General features: G+C 35.6%; 1 protein-coding gene across 4 annotated transcripts in view; it reads right to left on the reverse strand.

The window, feature by feature from the left end:
• Positions 1 to 538: 538 nt before the first annotated feature.
• Positions 539 to 14,881, reverse strand: part of PPHLN1 (periphilin 1) — a 115,210-nt gene continuing 100,867 nt past the window's right edge. For all 4 annotated transcript variants that reach the window (XM_021715426.1, XM_008063859.1, XM_008063858.1 and 1 more), the window contains one exon: positions 539 to 2,950. In XM_021715426.1, coding sequence (XP_021571101.1) covers positions 2,756 to 2,950 — 195 coding nt within the window. In that variant the 3' untranslated portion in view covers positions 539 to 2,755. The remainder of the gene's footprint in view (positions 2,951 to 14,881) is intronic.

Raw genomic sequence — 14,881 nt, forward strand, 5'->3', positions numbered from 1 at the left:
TGACATGAGGTAACAAAATGTCTGTGTGATGAAATTAAGTGAGATGAATGATGCAGAGTGACACAGCATTAGGCTACTGTTGACCTTCTGACAGTACATCAGAAGGAGGGTCATCTGCTTTGGGGGATCCCAGATCATTGAGCAAGCCAAGTAGATGTCAGGAGCAGGCAATGTAGATGACTAACAGGCAGGTACTCCAGTGTATACACTGGACACAAGGATAATTCACATGCCAGGTGGGACGAAGTGAGATGACATGACATTTCATCACACTAGTCAGAACAGCGGCAACTTAAAACATATAAGTTATTTCTGAAATTTTCCATCTAACATTTTTGAGCCACAGTTAACCACTGGTAACTGATACCATGGAAAGCAAAAGCACAGATAAGAAAGAACTGCTGCAGTTTCTCAAATTTTCTCTATCTTGCTGCTGAGTAGGTGAACTGAATAGTAAGAAGCAATCTTGCTGTACCGAATAATAAAGGCTATGTTATAGCAAAACGCTTTAAATCTGTTAAAATAAAAGACAATCTAATTATTTAAACATGGTTGCTTTATTTTGCACTTTCAAAATTCACAAAAAGCTTTACAATATCTGTGTTTCCCCTTGTTGATCATCAAGGCTTTATGGTAAGACAATGAAAATTTTATCACATCCACTGGGCGTACTCAAGAACAACAAATAATTTACAAACAAATCTCTTTAATCAAGAACATTTTGTAAAATACACACTCTGGTTCACATCTGAATTCATCTATCCTAAAATTAGACTTTAAAAGGCTTAAAAAAAAAATCCAAACAGATTTTAACACTGACAAGCCTGCCAGAATAATGCTGATGGCAAGCTATAAACAGCTCTAAATGTTGAATGTAGTTTGGGGTAAGAGGAGAAGAAGAAATTATCTGTTGAACCTACATTTAAATGCATCTGTCAGTAAGATTTCTCTAATTTAATGAATTTCAACAAAGTGAACAACTCCTTTGCCTTTGGTAGTTTCTCAAGTTTTATTTTTAAACTTGTGACATCTTGACTAAAGGAATAGAATCCTGGGACTAGAATATTTAAGATAAAGAAAAACATCGATGGAAAAAAGGAAAAGCAAGATCAGTACCTTCTTAGCCTGTCTAAAGTGGGTAAGAAAATCACTGCTCACATTAAGGAAGAATATCACCAGAGTTGGTATTTGTGATTTAGTTTGGCTTACATTTTAAAAACTTAGCTAAGTATAACATCTAAATGGCAAAAATAAAAATTTAAAGTGGTTTCATTTAGGAAATTCTTAAAAATAATTGCAATCCTCAATTAGTTTTTAAATTTGTAGAATGGTATAGTACATATTTTGAGGCACCGTTAAAGGATCTGTTAAAATTACACATACTGCTATTTCTACTTTTACTATTATTTTTATGTACTACGGTATAGATATTATCAGTAGAAGTCATTAAAAATAATGCCAGAATCCAAATGAGAGCAGAAACGGAAAGAGGATGGGAGGATAATGAAATTACGTAGTAATAACAAACATGATTTTTAAGGTTTCCTCACTAAGTAGTGCCACAAAATTGTATATTTTGGCTCAATGCCACTGGGCGGTTGGAAGTGACCAGGAAATAAGTGGACTATCCTAATCGTCCCAGATAGATTTTTAATTGGTCCATGGTTTGGACAGCTCACTCATGAAGGACTGTTATATAGACTGCTTGGTAAGGGGTAGCTATGCTTTGCTTACTGCCTACTCACTTTGCTTTTTTCAAGAATACTTTTCAAAGGCTGAGAACCTTAAAAAGGTAGCAGAACAAAAAGCTCATTAGACAAAGAAACTAACAAAGGAATAATCTGTAAATAGTGTAACAACAGATAATCACCTTCTTTCTTGAGTTGGAGAGTATGGGCCTACGAAAAAATAAAACCCCACTACTCCCACAAATTCAAAATTTTTCTCTTTTGATCACAAATTATTTTGAGAAATCTTAACTTTAAGATATCCCTCACCAATCATCTCAAATTGCCCTTTTATTAGTCTTATATAAAATATTGTTTAAGACTTACACAATAATGAGAGAGTTAGGAGTTTCAGGATAATTTTAATAGAAAACATTGAGTTCATTTACTTGGAAAAAGGACTTTATTCTGAGGTGACTTTCAGAGAATTAAGTGCTCTATTTTATCACTGAATGAGAATTATTCTCAAAGCAAATATTCCCTAAGATGCCAAAGTATTCAGTTTTTAGGATAATACACTTTAACATATTAAAAGTTACAAAGGCTAAGAAAAAGCAAGCAACAAGTCAATAATATCACAACTCAGAATTCTAACATTTTCACATGGTATCATTTGCTATTAAATGCAAAGAGACTACTAATGTAAAAAAAAAAAAGTGGAATGATCTCTAACTTGTCAAGTACTCTCCCATTCCTGTGACCAAATGATAACATACTGTGGAAGACTACAGACCATGAATAAGTACAGAAAGCTGTTCTCCAGGACTCTTTTTCTCAAAGTTTGAAAAATTAATTGACCCATCATTAAAGCAAAAAGTTGAGTATGAATTACTCTACATGTAGAAAAACAATTCTAATTAAAATATTTTAAGCAGACTATTTTGGATGTTAATTTGATATTGAAAGTATTGTCAACTATCATAAAGTATTTCTCTTCATCACAAAAATTCCATATATTAAGGATTTACACAATCCCAAGGGGAAAAATCTAGAAACTGTTTTTCTTTTTTCTTGCCTGAGCAAGTAACCTAAAAAGGTTCTCCAAAATCTTGAGTAGAAGTATCATACTCTGCAATGAAATGCTTGAGTTCTTCAACACACCGCTCACCTATTTCATGTAAATTCTGCCTCAAGGCAAACTGTATAGACTTTTCTAATGAAGGATCTTTTTCAATCAGCATTTTCACCACCATTCCGAAAGTTTCACAGTCTTGTCTATAAACCTAGAAAGAGGAAACATATTCTGGTTAGCTGAAAGTGAAAATAATTAGCCTAGCACCTAGTTGATCGGGTTGGCAAAACTGTGATGCTGACATCTAAAAGGGAGACGCAATATTACCGGTGAACCTCTCTTGTCCTTGCACTGTCACATTTGCCAAAGGTTATCCAACCCTCTATCTTTGAAGTTTGCTGACCATTTGAATGAGTAGAAAAACACTCACATACCACATTACTGAGTGCAAAAGTTTGGCATGGCATTTGTTGGTAAAAGGAAGTCTATTCAAAGAACATCAGACTAGAGATGAGAATAAGAACAAGTCTAGGTAAAGTGTATCAATGATTCTGTTCATTTACTTGTTTGTTAAAAAAAAAAATCCCTGAGCCCCTAACTTTAGATTCTTTGCTTAAATCATAACCAGATGACAAATTCAAAATTGTTTAGTACACAATTATAAGAATGCTGAAAGTATCTACTTAAGAAACTTTTCAAGTTATAAATGTTTAACCATAGTTAAAGTCAAAAAAGTAGGGTTAGGCTCAAACAACATACTACATATATACACATGCATGAATGTGTGTGTATACACATATACGGATAAATACACACACATATATAGGCATGTGTACATATTTTTCCAGTTCAATGTGTATATTTTACTATTTTATACCAATAAGTATATGTAATTTTTATCAGTGGCAATTAGATATTTCCTGTCCATAAATTGCTGTTTCCTTCACACCAAATGTAATTTATTTAATGTACAGTCGCAAAATGCATTTTAGATTTCTATATTATTTTTCATACTCAGTAATCCATGTATTTAAAGAAAGATTGTAGGTAAGTCTCCATAAAAATTAAGTGAAATACAAATTATCAGATACTTTTTAACTGTTAAATTAATTTTTATTTTTCTAATTTTTACATATCAAATTAACATTGTTTATTCTCCAAAATAGAATTTCGTTCATTTTGAAAAACTTTAGAAATAAGTTATTTGAAACATTGCTTGGCTTATGGTAGTTTTTATTCCTCAAATGGTCACTGTTAGTTGTAATGGCTGCTGCTGTATTTTTTATTTTTATTTTAGAGACAGGATCTGGCTCTATCACTAAGGCTGGTGTGATCACTGCAACTCCTAGGTTCAAGCAATCTTCCTGTCTCACCCTCCCAAGTAGCTGGAACTACAAGCTAATACACCCAGCTAATTTAAAGCATTTTTTTTTTTAGATATGGGGTCTCACTATGTCACCTAGGCTGATCTCGATCTCAAACTCCTGGCCTCAAGTGATTCACCTACCTCAGCCTCTCAATGTACTGGGATTATAGATGTAAGACATATAGGCTACCACTGAGCCTAGTCTGTATATTTAAATGTCTGTAGTACTTGTTTTGATCACTTAAAAATGCCTATTTAAAGAAGAATATCTAATTCTGACTCAGTTTTAGGTTGCTAAATTATACTAAATTCATTTCCTTGCTCTCAAAAACAATTCCAAGTCCTAAGAAAAAGTAAAGGATAAGTTCTTGAATGGCACAGAAATTAAAATATATAAAATCCTTAACTGCCTTCTCCAACACAGCAATAACACACACACAGTTTTCTAAATAGTAAGGAAACGTACTCATACTACCCATGAAGTTTAATTCAGTAATTTAAACCAACCATTTCTTCCAGTTTATCCTGAGGTTTACATGACCTAGAAGTGATAACAGTATTCTGAACAACCAACTTAGAAAACAGTACACTATTCACATATTACATATGATGTCAAGGCAATGGAGCACATTATGACTGGTCTAACACACAGTACCTAAATCAAGCCAATGCAGTGACCACGGGGAAAGTCAGAACCGTGATGTTTCACAGTCCTAGTGGAGGTAAATTCCTTCCCAAACCAGTCAGCCCACATAATAACAGCATTCTAACATCAAGCACAGGCCTCAGCAGACCACTTTTTGGGTGGCCTACATTTTACAGGCTTCTTTACAACAGATGCACTAGATGAGGATAATGTTACACTGTGAATTAACCTGCAAATTCTTTAATGTAAATCTGCTTTTTGCCTAAACTGTAACTCTTCACTTAGCATATTTATAGAACATAAATATGCTACAGATTTACATATGAAAAATAAAACCTATTAAAATGTTCACACATTTACTTAAACTGTAGACTACTGTAATTCTGGAGACAAGATACTACAAGCATTCAGGTTTGTGTTTTATTTTTAAATTCTAAGTCCCTCTTGTATTACTTGTTGGAAATAGACAAATTTTTGGATATTAGTTAACAAGAACAACCAGAACAGCTAAAAGCAACATAGTTCTCTACTAGGGGACAAATTTTCTAAAAAGACTGCTTAACATGTACCAGTTAGGCATCAAACAGGAAATAATTTGTTTTTTGTTAAAGGAAGACCTCACCCTCCAACATTTTATAAATACAATTCACAACTGTCAGAAACCTATTTCTGAAATCTATTCCACAGTAAACTCAATCCCAAAACAGGAAGGGTGGAGTTATCTGTAGGAGAGTTTGTTTGCTTATGTTCCCTAGCTGGAAATTCATTAATAATCTTCAGATTTGATATCTGCAGGCCACACAGGAAGATTTTGTTGCTGTTGTTTTTGTCATGCTAGGACTTCATCAAAAAGAGAAACAAGTATGGGTGGGGTTCACATAATCTGCATAGAAATGTAGTTATATTTGCCAGCACAATGAAAACACTATCCAAATGTGGTTTTATAAATTCCTTTATTATAGCTGCCTATGCTAATAGTTAAATTCTCACAAAGTGCTTCTAGGAATAAAGGAATATGATAAACATAAACAATCAAGGCTTTTTACTATTATGCCTTCAGATGACTGGAAGAAGAGTAACAGAACAAACTCAATAGCAAACTTGTTCTATCTAAAAATTGTTTCAAAATGACATAAAACTCCTCTCACAGATATCATTTTACTTCCTACATCTGTTGCCATAGAAAAAGAAACCAAAATTAAGGCAATATGAGTTATTAGGAGTATTTTCATTTTAGGCAAACCATCTTTAATGGTATGCATTATAATTCTGGAAGAGTTGTGATGTCTAAAACAGTAGCCGCTAGCCTCAAGGGGCTACTTAAATATAAATACATATGCATACATTTACCTTAACATTTAAAGTATACTTTATCTTCATATTAGGAGGTAATTGGTTAACTGCAGAAGTCTAACACACAGACATAGAAGGTTGGGGAAACAAATGAGAACATTATTTCCTCTATGGTTGATGCTTCACCATTTCATATAATTTCCTTTATCTGAACTCGTTTAGTTCAAATGCTATCTGTCCTGTTTCAGTAGGTTCACATCCTAGTGGGAGAGGTAAATCAGACAATTAAAACACACAGCACAACTGAGACATTTAGAAGTGTAAAGTGGTGGGAAGACAGAAAGAAGAGCAAGGTGGTTCTAAGAGCAGGCTTACTGAGTTCGAATCCTGACGCTACTATTGTGGAAGGAAAAAATAACACTCCCACCCCGCCTTCAAGATGTTCACTTCTGAATCCCCGTAACTTGTCAGTTACTTTACATGATATAAGAGACCTTGCAGATGTGATTATGTTAAAGATTTTGACACAGGGAGCTTACTCTGGATCATTTACATGGGTGCAATGTAATCATAAGAGTCCTTAAAAGATAAATGCAGGAGAGTCAAAATGAGAGGCAATATTACCACAGAAACAGAAGCTAAATGCTTTAAAGATGGAGCTTTAAAGAAGCAGGCAGTCTCTAGAAATTAAAATGCAAGGGAACAGATTCTCCCAGAGCCTCCAGGGACATGTATCACCAGAAGACACCTAGATTTGGGTCCAGTGAAATCTATTTTGAACTTTATATATTATTCTCAAGCTCACAAAGAATAGTATTAACCAAGTTAGACCACATTCCGGGCCATAAAACACATTTTTTTTTTGAGTTAGAGTCTCACTCTGTCACCCAGGCTGGAGTGCAGTGGCATACTCATGGCCACCCCAGCATTGACCTGCTGGGCTCTGGCAATCCTTCCATCTCAGCCTTCCAAGTAGCTGGAACTATATGAGTGTGCTATCACGCCCGGCTAATTTTTTGATTTATTGTAGAGACGTGGTCTCACCAAGTTTCCCGGGCTGGTCTCGAACCCACAGGCTCTGGCAATCCATTCGGCCTCCCAAAGTGCTGGGATTACAGGCTGAACCACAGAGCCTGGCCATAAAACACACTTTGAATTTAAAAGGATAGATATCATACAATATATGCTCTCAAACCACAATGGAATTAAATTACAAAATAACAACAGACCCCTCCCCTAGGTTGGGGTGGTTAATCTCCTCCCTCCCTCCCTTCCCCCCTCTTTCTCTCCCTGCCTTTAATTTACTTTCTAAGTAAATGATATTTTCCAAGCTACAAAAAAAAAAAAGAAAAGAAAAAAAATAACAACAGAAAACTAACTAGAAAACTAACTAGAATGTGTAGAGATTAGACAACACTTCAAATTAACACATGGGTCAAAGAAGTCTCAAGAGAAATTTAAAAACATTTTGAACTAAATGAACATGAAAACAAAACTCATCAAAACTTGTGGCGTGCAACAAAAGCGGTGCTTAGTGAAAACGGTATAGCATCAAATGCATGTATTAGAAAAGAAGATATAAAATTAATAACCTAAGCTAGGAAACTAGAAGCGCAAATGAAATCCAAAGCAGCAGAAGGAAAAATAAAAATTAGAGTAGAAAGAAAAAAAAAAAATTGAAAACAGGAAATTAATACAAGAGAATGAGAATAAGCAAAAGTTGGCTCTTTGAAAAGATCAATAAAATTGATAAACCTTTACCCAGATTAACCAAGCAAAAAAGGAAGAAGACACAAATTATAACTACTCTTATAATGTCCATAATCATGGACATTAAAAGGATAATATAGGAATATTTTGCACAACTCTATGCCTGCTAATTTGATAAATGAAATAAACCATTTCCTTGAAAGACACAATCTCATAAAAGGAGATTATGCCAAAACACATAAAAGGAGAAACAGATAACCCGAATAGGCCTATATCTATTAAAGAAACTGAATCAACAATTAATAACAAAATAGAAAGTATCTGGCCCAGATGGTTTTAATGGTGAATTCTACCAAACATTTAAGAAAGAAAAGACTGGGCTCAGTGGTTCACATCTGTAATCACAGCACTTTGGGAGGCAAAGGTGGGAGGATCACTTGAGGCCAGGAGTTCAAAATCAGCTTGCACAACACAGCAAGAACCCATCTCTCTCTCTCTTTTTTTAATTTTTATTTTAAAGATGTACAATTCAGGATTAGGTATACAAATGTTCATTATGCAGGTACCCTTGTTGATGAGGTGTGCCCCCCCATCTCCCCTGGGGTTTCCCTCAACTGCCAATCCCACTCTCCTTCCCCTGACAGTTTCCCACTACTGCCAATCCCTTTCTTAAAATATTGTAATAGTTCAAGGTCCGCTTATGAGTGAGAACACAGGCTACTCTGTTCTTTGTTTCTGTGATAGATCACTGAATATGATCGACTCTAAATCCATCTAAGTTGCTGTGAAGTCCATGTTTGTCCTTCTTTAAGGTTGAATTATATTCCATTGTGTATATATACCACTTTTTAAAAATTCAGTCCAGTTTCAATGGGCAGCATGGTTGGTTCAATGTTTTTGCTATTGTGAATAGAGTTGCAACAAACATGCATGTGAAAATATCTTTTTTGTAGAATGATCTGAGTTCCTCCAGGTATATTTCCAATAGGGGAATTGCTGGGTCATATGGAAGGCCAATTTCTAGTTCTTTCAGAGAAAGAAACCCCCAAAGAGGTTGCACTACTTTGCAGTCCCACCAGCAGTGTAGAAGCGTTCCTTTTTCTCTGTATCCTCAACCAGCATCTGTTGTTTTATTAATGGTCATTCTTACTGGGGTTAGATGGTATTTCAGTGTGGTTTTGATTTGCATTTCTCTGATGATGAGTGAGGTTGAACACTTTTTAATGTGTCTGTTGGCTGTCCATATATCTTCTTTTGAGAAGTATCTATTCATGTCTTTTGCCCACTTTTTAATGGGGCTGTTTGTTTTTTTCCTTGCAGTGTGTTTGAGTTCCTTGTAGATGGTAGGCCTTTGTCGGGAAAAAAATCTTTTTTTTTTTTGAGTAGGAGTCTCACTCTGTCACCCAGGCTGGAGTGCCGTGGCTCATGACCACCACAGCCTCGACCTACTGGGCTTAGGTGATCCTTCTATCTCAGCTTTCCAAGTAGTTGGAACCACAAGTGCGTACCACCACACCCGGTTTTTTTTTGTTTTTTTTTTAATTATAGAGACAAGGTCTCACCAAGTTGCTCAGGCTAGTTTCCAACCCACGGACTCAAGCAATCTTCTCACCTCAGCCTCCCAAAGTGCTGGTATTATTACAGTCTTGAGCCACTGCACCTGGCAAGAACCTACCTCAAAAAAAAAAAAAAATTAGCCAAGTGTAGTGGTATTTGCTTGCAGTCCCAACTACTCAGAAGGCGAGGCAGGAGGATAGCTTGAGCCCATGAATTCCAGGGTGCAGTGAGCAAAGATCATGCCACTACACTCAAGCCTGAGCGACAGAGTAAAACTCTGTCGCTAAAAATTAAAAAAAAAAAAACCAAATAACAATAAAAAATAATTTTTTTTTAAAAAAAGGCTAGGCATGGTGGCTCATGCCTATAATCCCAGCACTTTGGGAGGCCAAGGCAAGAGGAATGCCTAAGCCCAGGAGTTCGAGACCTGCCTGGCCAATATTGTGAGCCCTCATGTCTACAATAAATCAAAAAATTAGCTAGGCATGGTGGCGCATGCCTGTAATCCTAGCTACTTGGAAGGCTGAGGCAGAAGGATCGCCTGAGCCTAGCAAGTCAAGGCTGCAGTAGCCAGTGATTGTGCCACTGCACTCCAGCCTGGGCCACAAAGTGAGACTCCCGACCCAATTCTCTATAATTTTTTCCGATAAATAGAAGCAGCGGGGCTTCCAAACTCAAATGACACCAGCATTACCCTAATATCAAAACCCGACAAAGACATTAAAAGAAAGGAAAGATTACAGACCATTATCTCTCATGACATAGATGCAAAAATCTTCAACAAAATATCAGTATATCAAATCTAACAGTACATAAAAGAATTATACACCATGACCAAGTAGAATTTATTCCACGTATGCAAGGTGTTTCAACATTTGAAAATCAAGTAACATAACCCAGCATATAAACAGGTTAAAAAAGAAAATCCCATGATCACATAAATAGATGAAGAAAAAGCATTTGATAAAATCCAACACCCATTAATGACAAAAACTCTGAAAACTAGGAACAGAGGAAAACTTCCTCAACTTGACAAATAGTATCTACCAAAAAACCTCTTAACAGCTACCATCATGATGAAAAAGTAGATGCTATCCCCCCTGACATCAGGAACAAGAGGGCATCCCCCTTACTACTTCTAGTCAACGTTGTCCTGAAGTCCTAGCTAATGTAAAAATAAGCAAAGAAGATAAGGAAATAAAAGGTGTACCAATTGGGAAGGAAGAGATAACACTGTCTTTGTTTGAAGATGACAAGATTGTTTGTGTAGAAAAATCCTGAACTGGCAAAAAAACCCCACCACTACTGGAACTAATTAGTGATTACAGCAAGGTTGTAGGATACAATGGTAATATACAAAGTTAATTGCTTTCCCACATACCAGTAATGAAAATTAAAATTTGAAATTAAAACACAAAACCTTTTACATTAGCACCAAAAAAGTTTAAGTAACTTAAGTATAAATTGAACAAAATATGTCCAAGATCTATATGAAGAAAACTGTAAAATACTGATGAAAGAAATAAAAGAAGGTATAAGTGAGACATTCCATATTTATGGACAGGAAGACTCAACATTGTTAAGATGTAAGTTCTTCTCAACTTGATGTATAAGTTCAACACAGTCTCAATTAAAATTCCAGTAATTAATTGTGTGGCTATTAACAAACTGATTCTAAAATTTACATGGAAAGGCAAAAAACCCAGCAAACTGAACACAATACTGAAGAAAAAAGAACAAAATTAGAAGACTGACACAATTCAACTTTAAAACTTACTGTAAAACTATAGTAATTAAGTCTATATGATATTGGCACAGGAACCAACAAAGAGATCAAGGACAGAACGGACAGGCAAAAATAGACCCATAGACTTTTAACAACAGAGCAAAGGCAATTCAATGGAGAAAAGTCAGTCTTCAACTTGACAATTAAGTTCAAGTTTTCAGTGAACTTCAATCATTTGACGGTGTTTGGTATCCACATGCAAAATAAAGACTCTAGACACAGATCTTATACCTTTCAAAAAGACTGACTCAAGATAGATCATAGATCTATATGTAAATGCAAAATTATAATACTTCTAGAAGATAACAGACAAAATAAACATCAGGTAACCTTGAGTTTAGTAATGACTTTTAAATACAACATCAAAAACATGATCCAAGAAAAAACCTGCTATATTGGATTTCCTTTAAAAATTTACACTAAACAAAGAAAAGTAAACTATAAAAACAAAACCAAAAAAAAATTGTGCTATGTGAAAGGTATTGTTAACTGAATGAACAAACAAGCTACAGACTGTGAGAAAATCTTTGCAAAATACACATGCAATTAAAAAAAAAAAAACTGGTATCCAAAATACACAAAGAATTCTTAAAATTCAATCAGAAACAACTCAATTTTAAAAATGGGCAAAAAAATCTGAATGAACACCTCAGCAAAACAGACATTCAGATGGCAAATAAACATGAAAAAAATGTTCATCATTTGCCATTAGGAAATTGCAAATTCAAACAATGAGATGCCACTACACTTACAACAACAATTTCTGGAGAGGATGTGGGGAGATAGAACTCTCCAGCGATCCTTCCACCTCAACCTTCCGAGTAGCCGGAATTACAGGCATGCACTACCACGTCCGGCTGATTTTTTGATTTATTGTAGAGATGAGGTCTCACTGCCCAGGCAGGTCTCAAACCCGCGGGCTCAGTCAGGCAATCCACTCACCTCAGCCTCTCAAAGGCGCAGGATTACAGGCTGAGTCACCGAGCCTGGCTAGTTTACCACTCTTAAAGGAGTAATATAAAATATAATAGTACCCAAAATGTTCTACAACCTTTTGATGAAAGGCATATAGAAATGTAAATTTTTTAAAAAAGAAATTCCGGTTAGAGTTTAATACATAAGGAAACATTAATAATGTCTAATTAGTGTTGATGAGAAAAAAGTGATAGTACATTGATGTTAAATACTGGAGACAAGCCGGGCTTGGTGGCTCAGCCTGTAATCCCGCACCTTTGGGAGGCTGAGGTGAGTGGATTGCCTGAGCCTGCGGGTTCGAGACCCACCTGGGCAGCGAGACCTCATCTCTACAATAAATCAAAAAAATCAGCTGGGCGTGGTAGTGCATGCCTATAATTCCGGCTACTTGGAAAGCTAAGGCGGAAGGATCGCTGGAGCCCAGCAGGTCGAGGCTGCGGTGGCTGGGAGCAGCTACTGCACTCCAGTCTGGGTGACAGAGTGAGACTCCAACTCAAAAAAAAAAAAAAAATACTAGAGACAAATCTAAACCCTTTAATTTGGGTCTCTAATAATGTAGAAGATGTCAAACCTATTGTAATCTATGTTGCTGCTCGTGCACTATTAACAGAAAAAGATATATTTTAGTCTTCCTCTGCAAGCTGCAGCCCTACTGGCTCTTATAAACACAGCTCCTAAAAAGAACACTGGTGGTTGCTAAGAGATGCATTATAAACACATGGATTAGATCTACCATGTTCACATTCAATATATAGGTAAAATTATTACAACCACATAAAAAAGTAACTGCAAAATTAATGATGAAGCAGATAAATGCTAAAAAGCCTTAGCAATATATGTTTGTAGGATTCTTATATATAAATCGAGACCAATTTATAAATGTATAGGATTCAACCAAAGACTAATATTTAATGAACATTCTTTTTACTCTTGTCAGTTTATTAGTTCTTTCAGTCATAACACACTAAATAGATGTAAAGAAATAATTCCAAATAAATCTTTTTAAAATCTCATAGATCAGGTGGTCTAGTCTTCAAAATGATTTAATATTATCAATCAGAAAAGCCCAATGCCTCTGACAAAAGGCCACATTTTAGATCTAAGGCTAAAATAAAGTAATTAATTGGCAACAGTCTATTCTTTCAAGTAAAAAAATTGCACATTGGTTTGAATCTTAGAGGAGCAACCTCCACCCAGTTATTCTCCAACAGGAGAAACGTATCAGCAGGAGTGACTATGCAGTGACTACTTCAAGATCTGACCCTCCTCTTTCTTCCCAGTTCACCTACCACAAAGGGGATTCCAGACAACTCAGATTAAGGTTGCTTTATCTTCTCAAGATATGGGGTAGGTCTCAGAACCTAGAAGTTTCAATAGTTACTGAGTCTAATCAGTTAAGTTCTCACCTCAGGGAGATCCACTCACTACACAAGAACAATTGAAGGAGAATGGGGAGGACTCCTACCAAATGTCTCTATAACTAAGAAGTGGTTGTGAATTACAATTCTAAACATCTTTTTGTCTGTTTAAATACAATGGTATTTTACAATTATTGGCAAATTAGAAGCATCCAGTCAATAACTTAACATTTTCACATAGACCTTTACATTACTTTGTGTTCCAGGAATCCTCATAATCACTCTGGAGTTACTGGCCTTATTTTATAAAAATACTGAAGCAGAGAGATTAAAGGGAGTTAATTGTAAGAAATACGATTAACATAGTTTAGGTTTCTAATTCATGTCTTTTCATACCACTGCTACAACCCAAATGAATTATTTAAATCCAAAATAGAAACAAAGCCATGACTGAGGCTAAAACCTTGGCAAAAATAAAATAGCCTGCATGGTTTTGAAGAGTGGTGTCAAGAAACTGGCTTGGAGGGCTGGAAGGCAAGTCATCTGATTATGACTCCCTAACTATCATGAGACAAAGCATGACATACATGTTTCATGTCTAATATTGTCCTTTACATCATTCCCTTAGTGAAACTGAAACCTGGATTATTTTTCCATTCAGCTTCAGGGATGCCACTAAGATAAATTTATGAGAAATAAGTAGATCTGGTCAGTCATCTGCCCCACGCTGGGAAAAGCACTATCATTCTGTTAGTTACTCATGCTGTGGTTGTTTAAAGAGTGTTGTATAGCTGCAGTGGGACATTTTCAACATATTCTGCAAGGAAGGCGAATCCTCCATCAGCCTCTTTTGCCAGGTGATTCCATGAACCAGATATATTCACTCTACTATTCCCTTTCATCATTAAAATTCTCTATCATATATATACACACAGGACCTAGAAGAACACATCAAACTGTCAATGTTTGTGATTATGAATGACTTTTCTGTTTATTTCTTGTGTTTTTCAGTTACCTATAATGCTCACATTAACTTTTAAAACTAAAGATTATGTTTAAAACCTGGGGGGAGGGGAGTCCTGTATCATAAAGTTGATTTTAGTGGAAGTTACTTCCTACTACAAAATTTTCCCATGTCACCCACTGAAAAACTATGTTATGGTTTCAGCACACATGTGCAGTTATGCTACTCTTTTCTTTTTCTCTCTTTTCTGTGACATTAAATGGTTTAAATATTTAGGAATGCTTAGGTATGTTTAGGAAAACTTTCACTTTTGTTATAGTATCCAGTATGGTGAATTTTCAGCTCAAGTTAAAGAAGTCCTTGTTAATGCAATAGTTCTGGGAGACTTTAAATGTATGCCATAATCTGTTTTTAATGGTGATGAGAGCGGGGGTTGCTAAGAGGTCACAGAAGCAGAAAGCGCCAGTGAAGGGTGGTCAGGATTAAC

The sequence above is a fragment of the Carlito syrichta genome, unplaced genomic scaffold (genome assembly GCF_000164805.1).
Source record: "Carlito syrichta isolate Samal-C Ts95f unplaced genomic scaffold, Tarsius_syrichta-2.0.1 Scaffold307107, whole genome shotgun sequence".
NCBI classification, from domain to species: domain Eukaryota; kingdom Metazoa; phylum Chordata; class Mammalia; order Primates; family Tarsiidae; genus Carlito; species Carlito syrichta.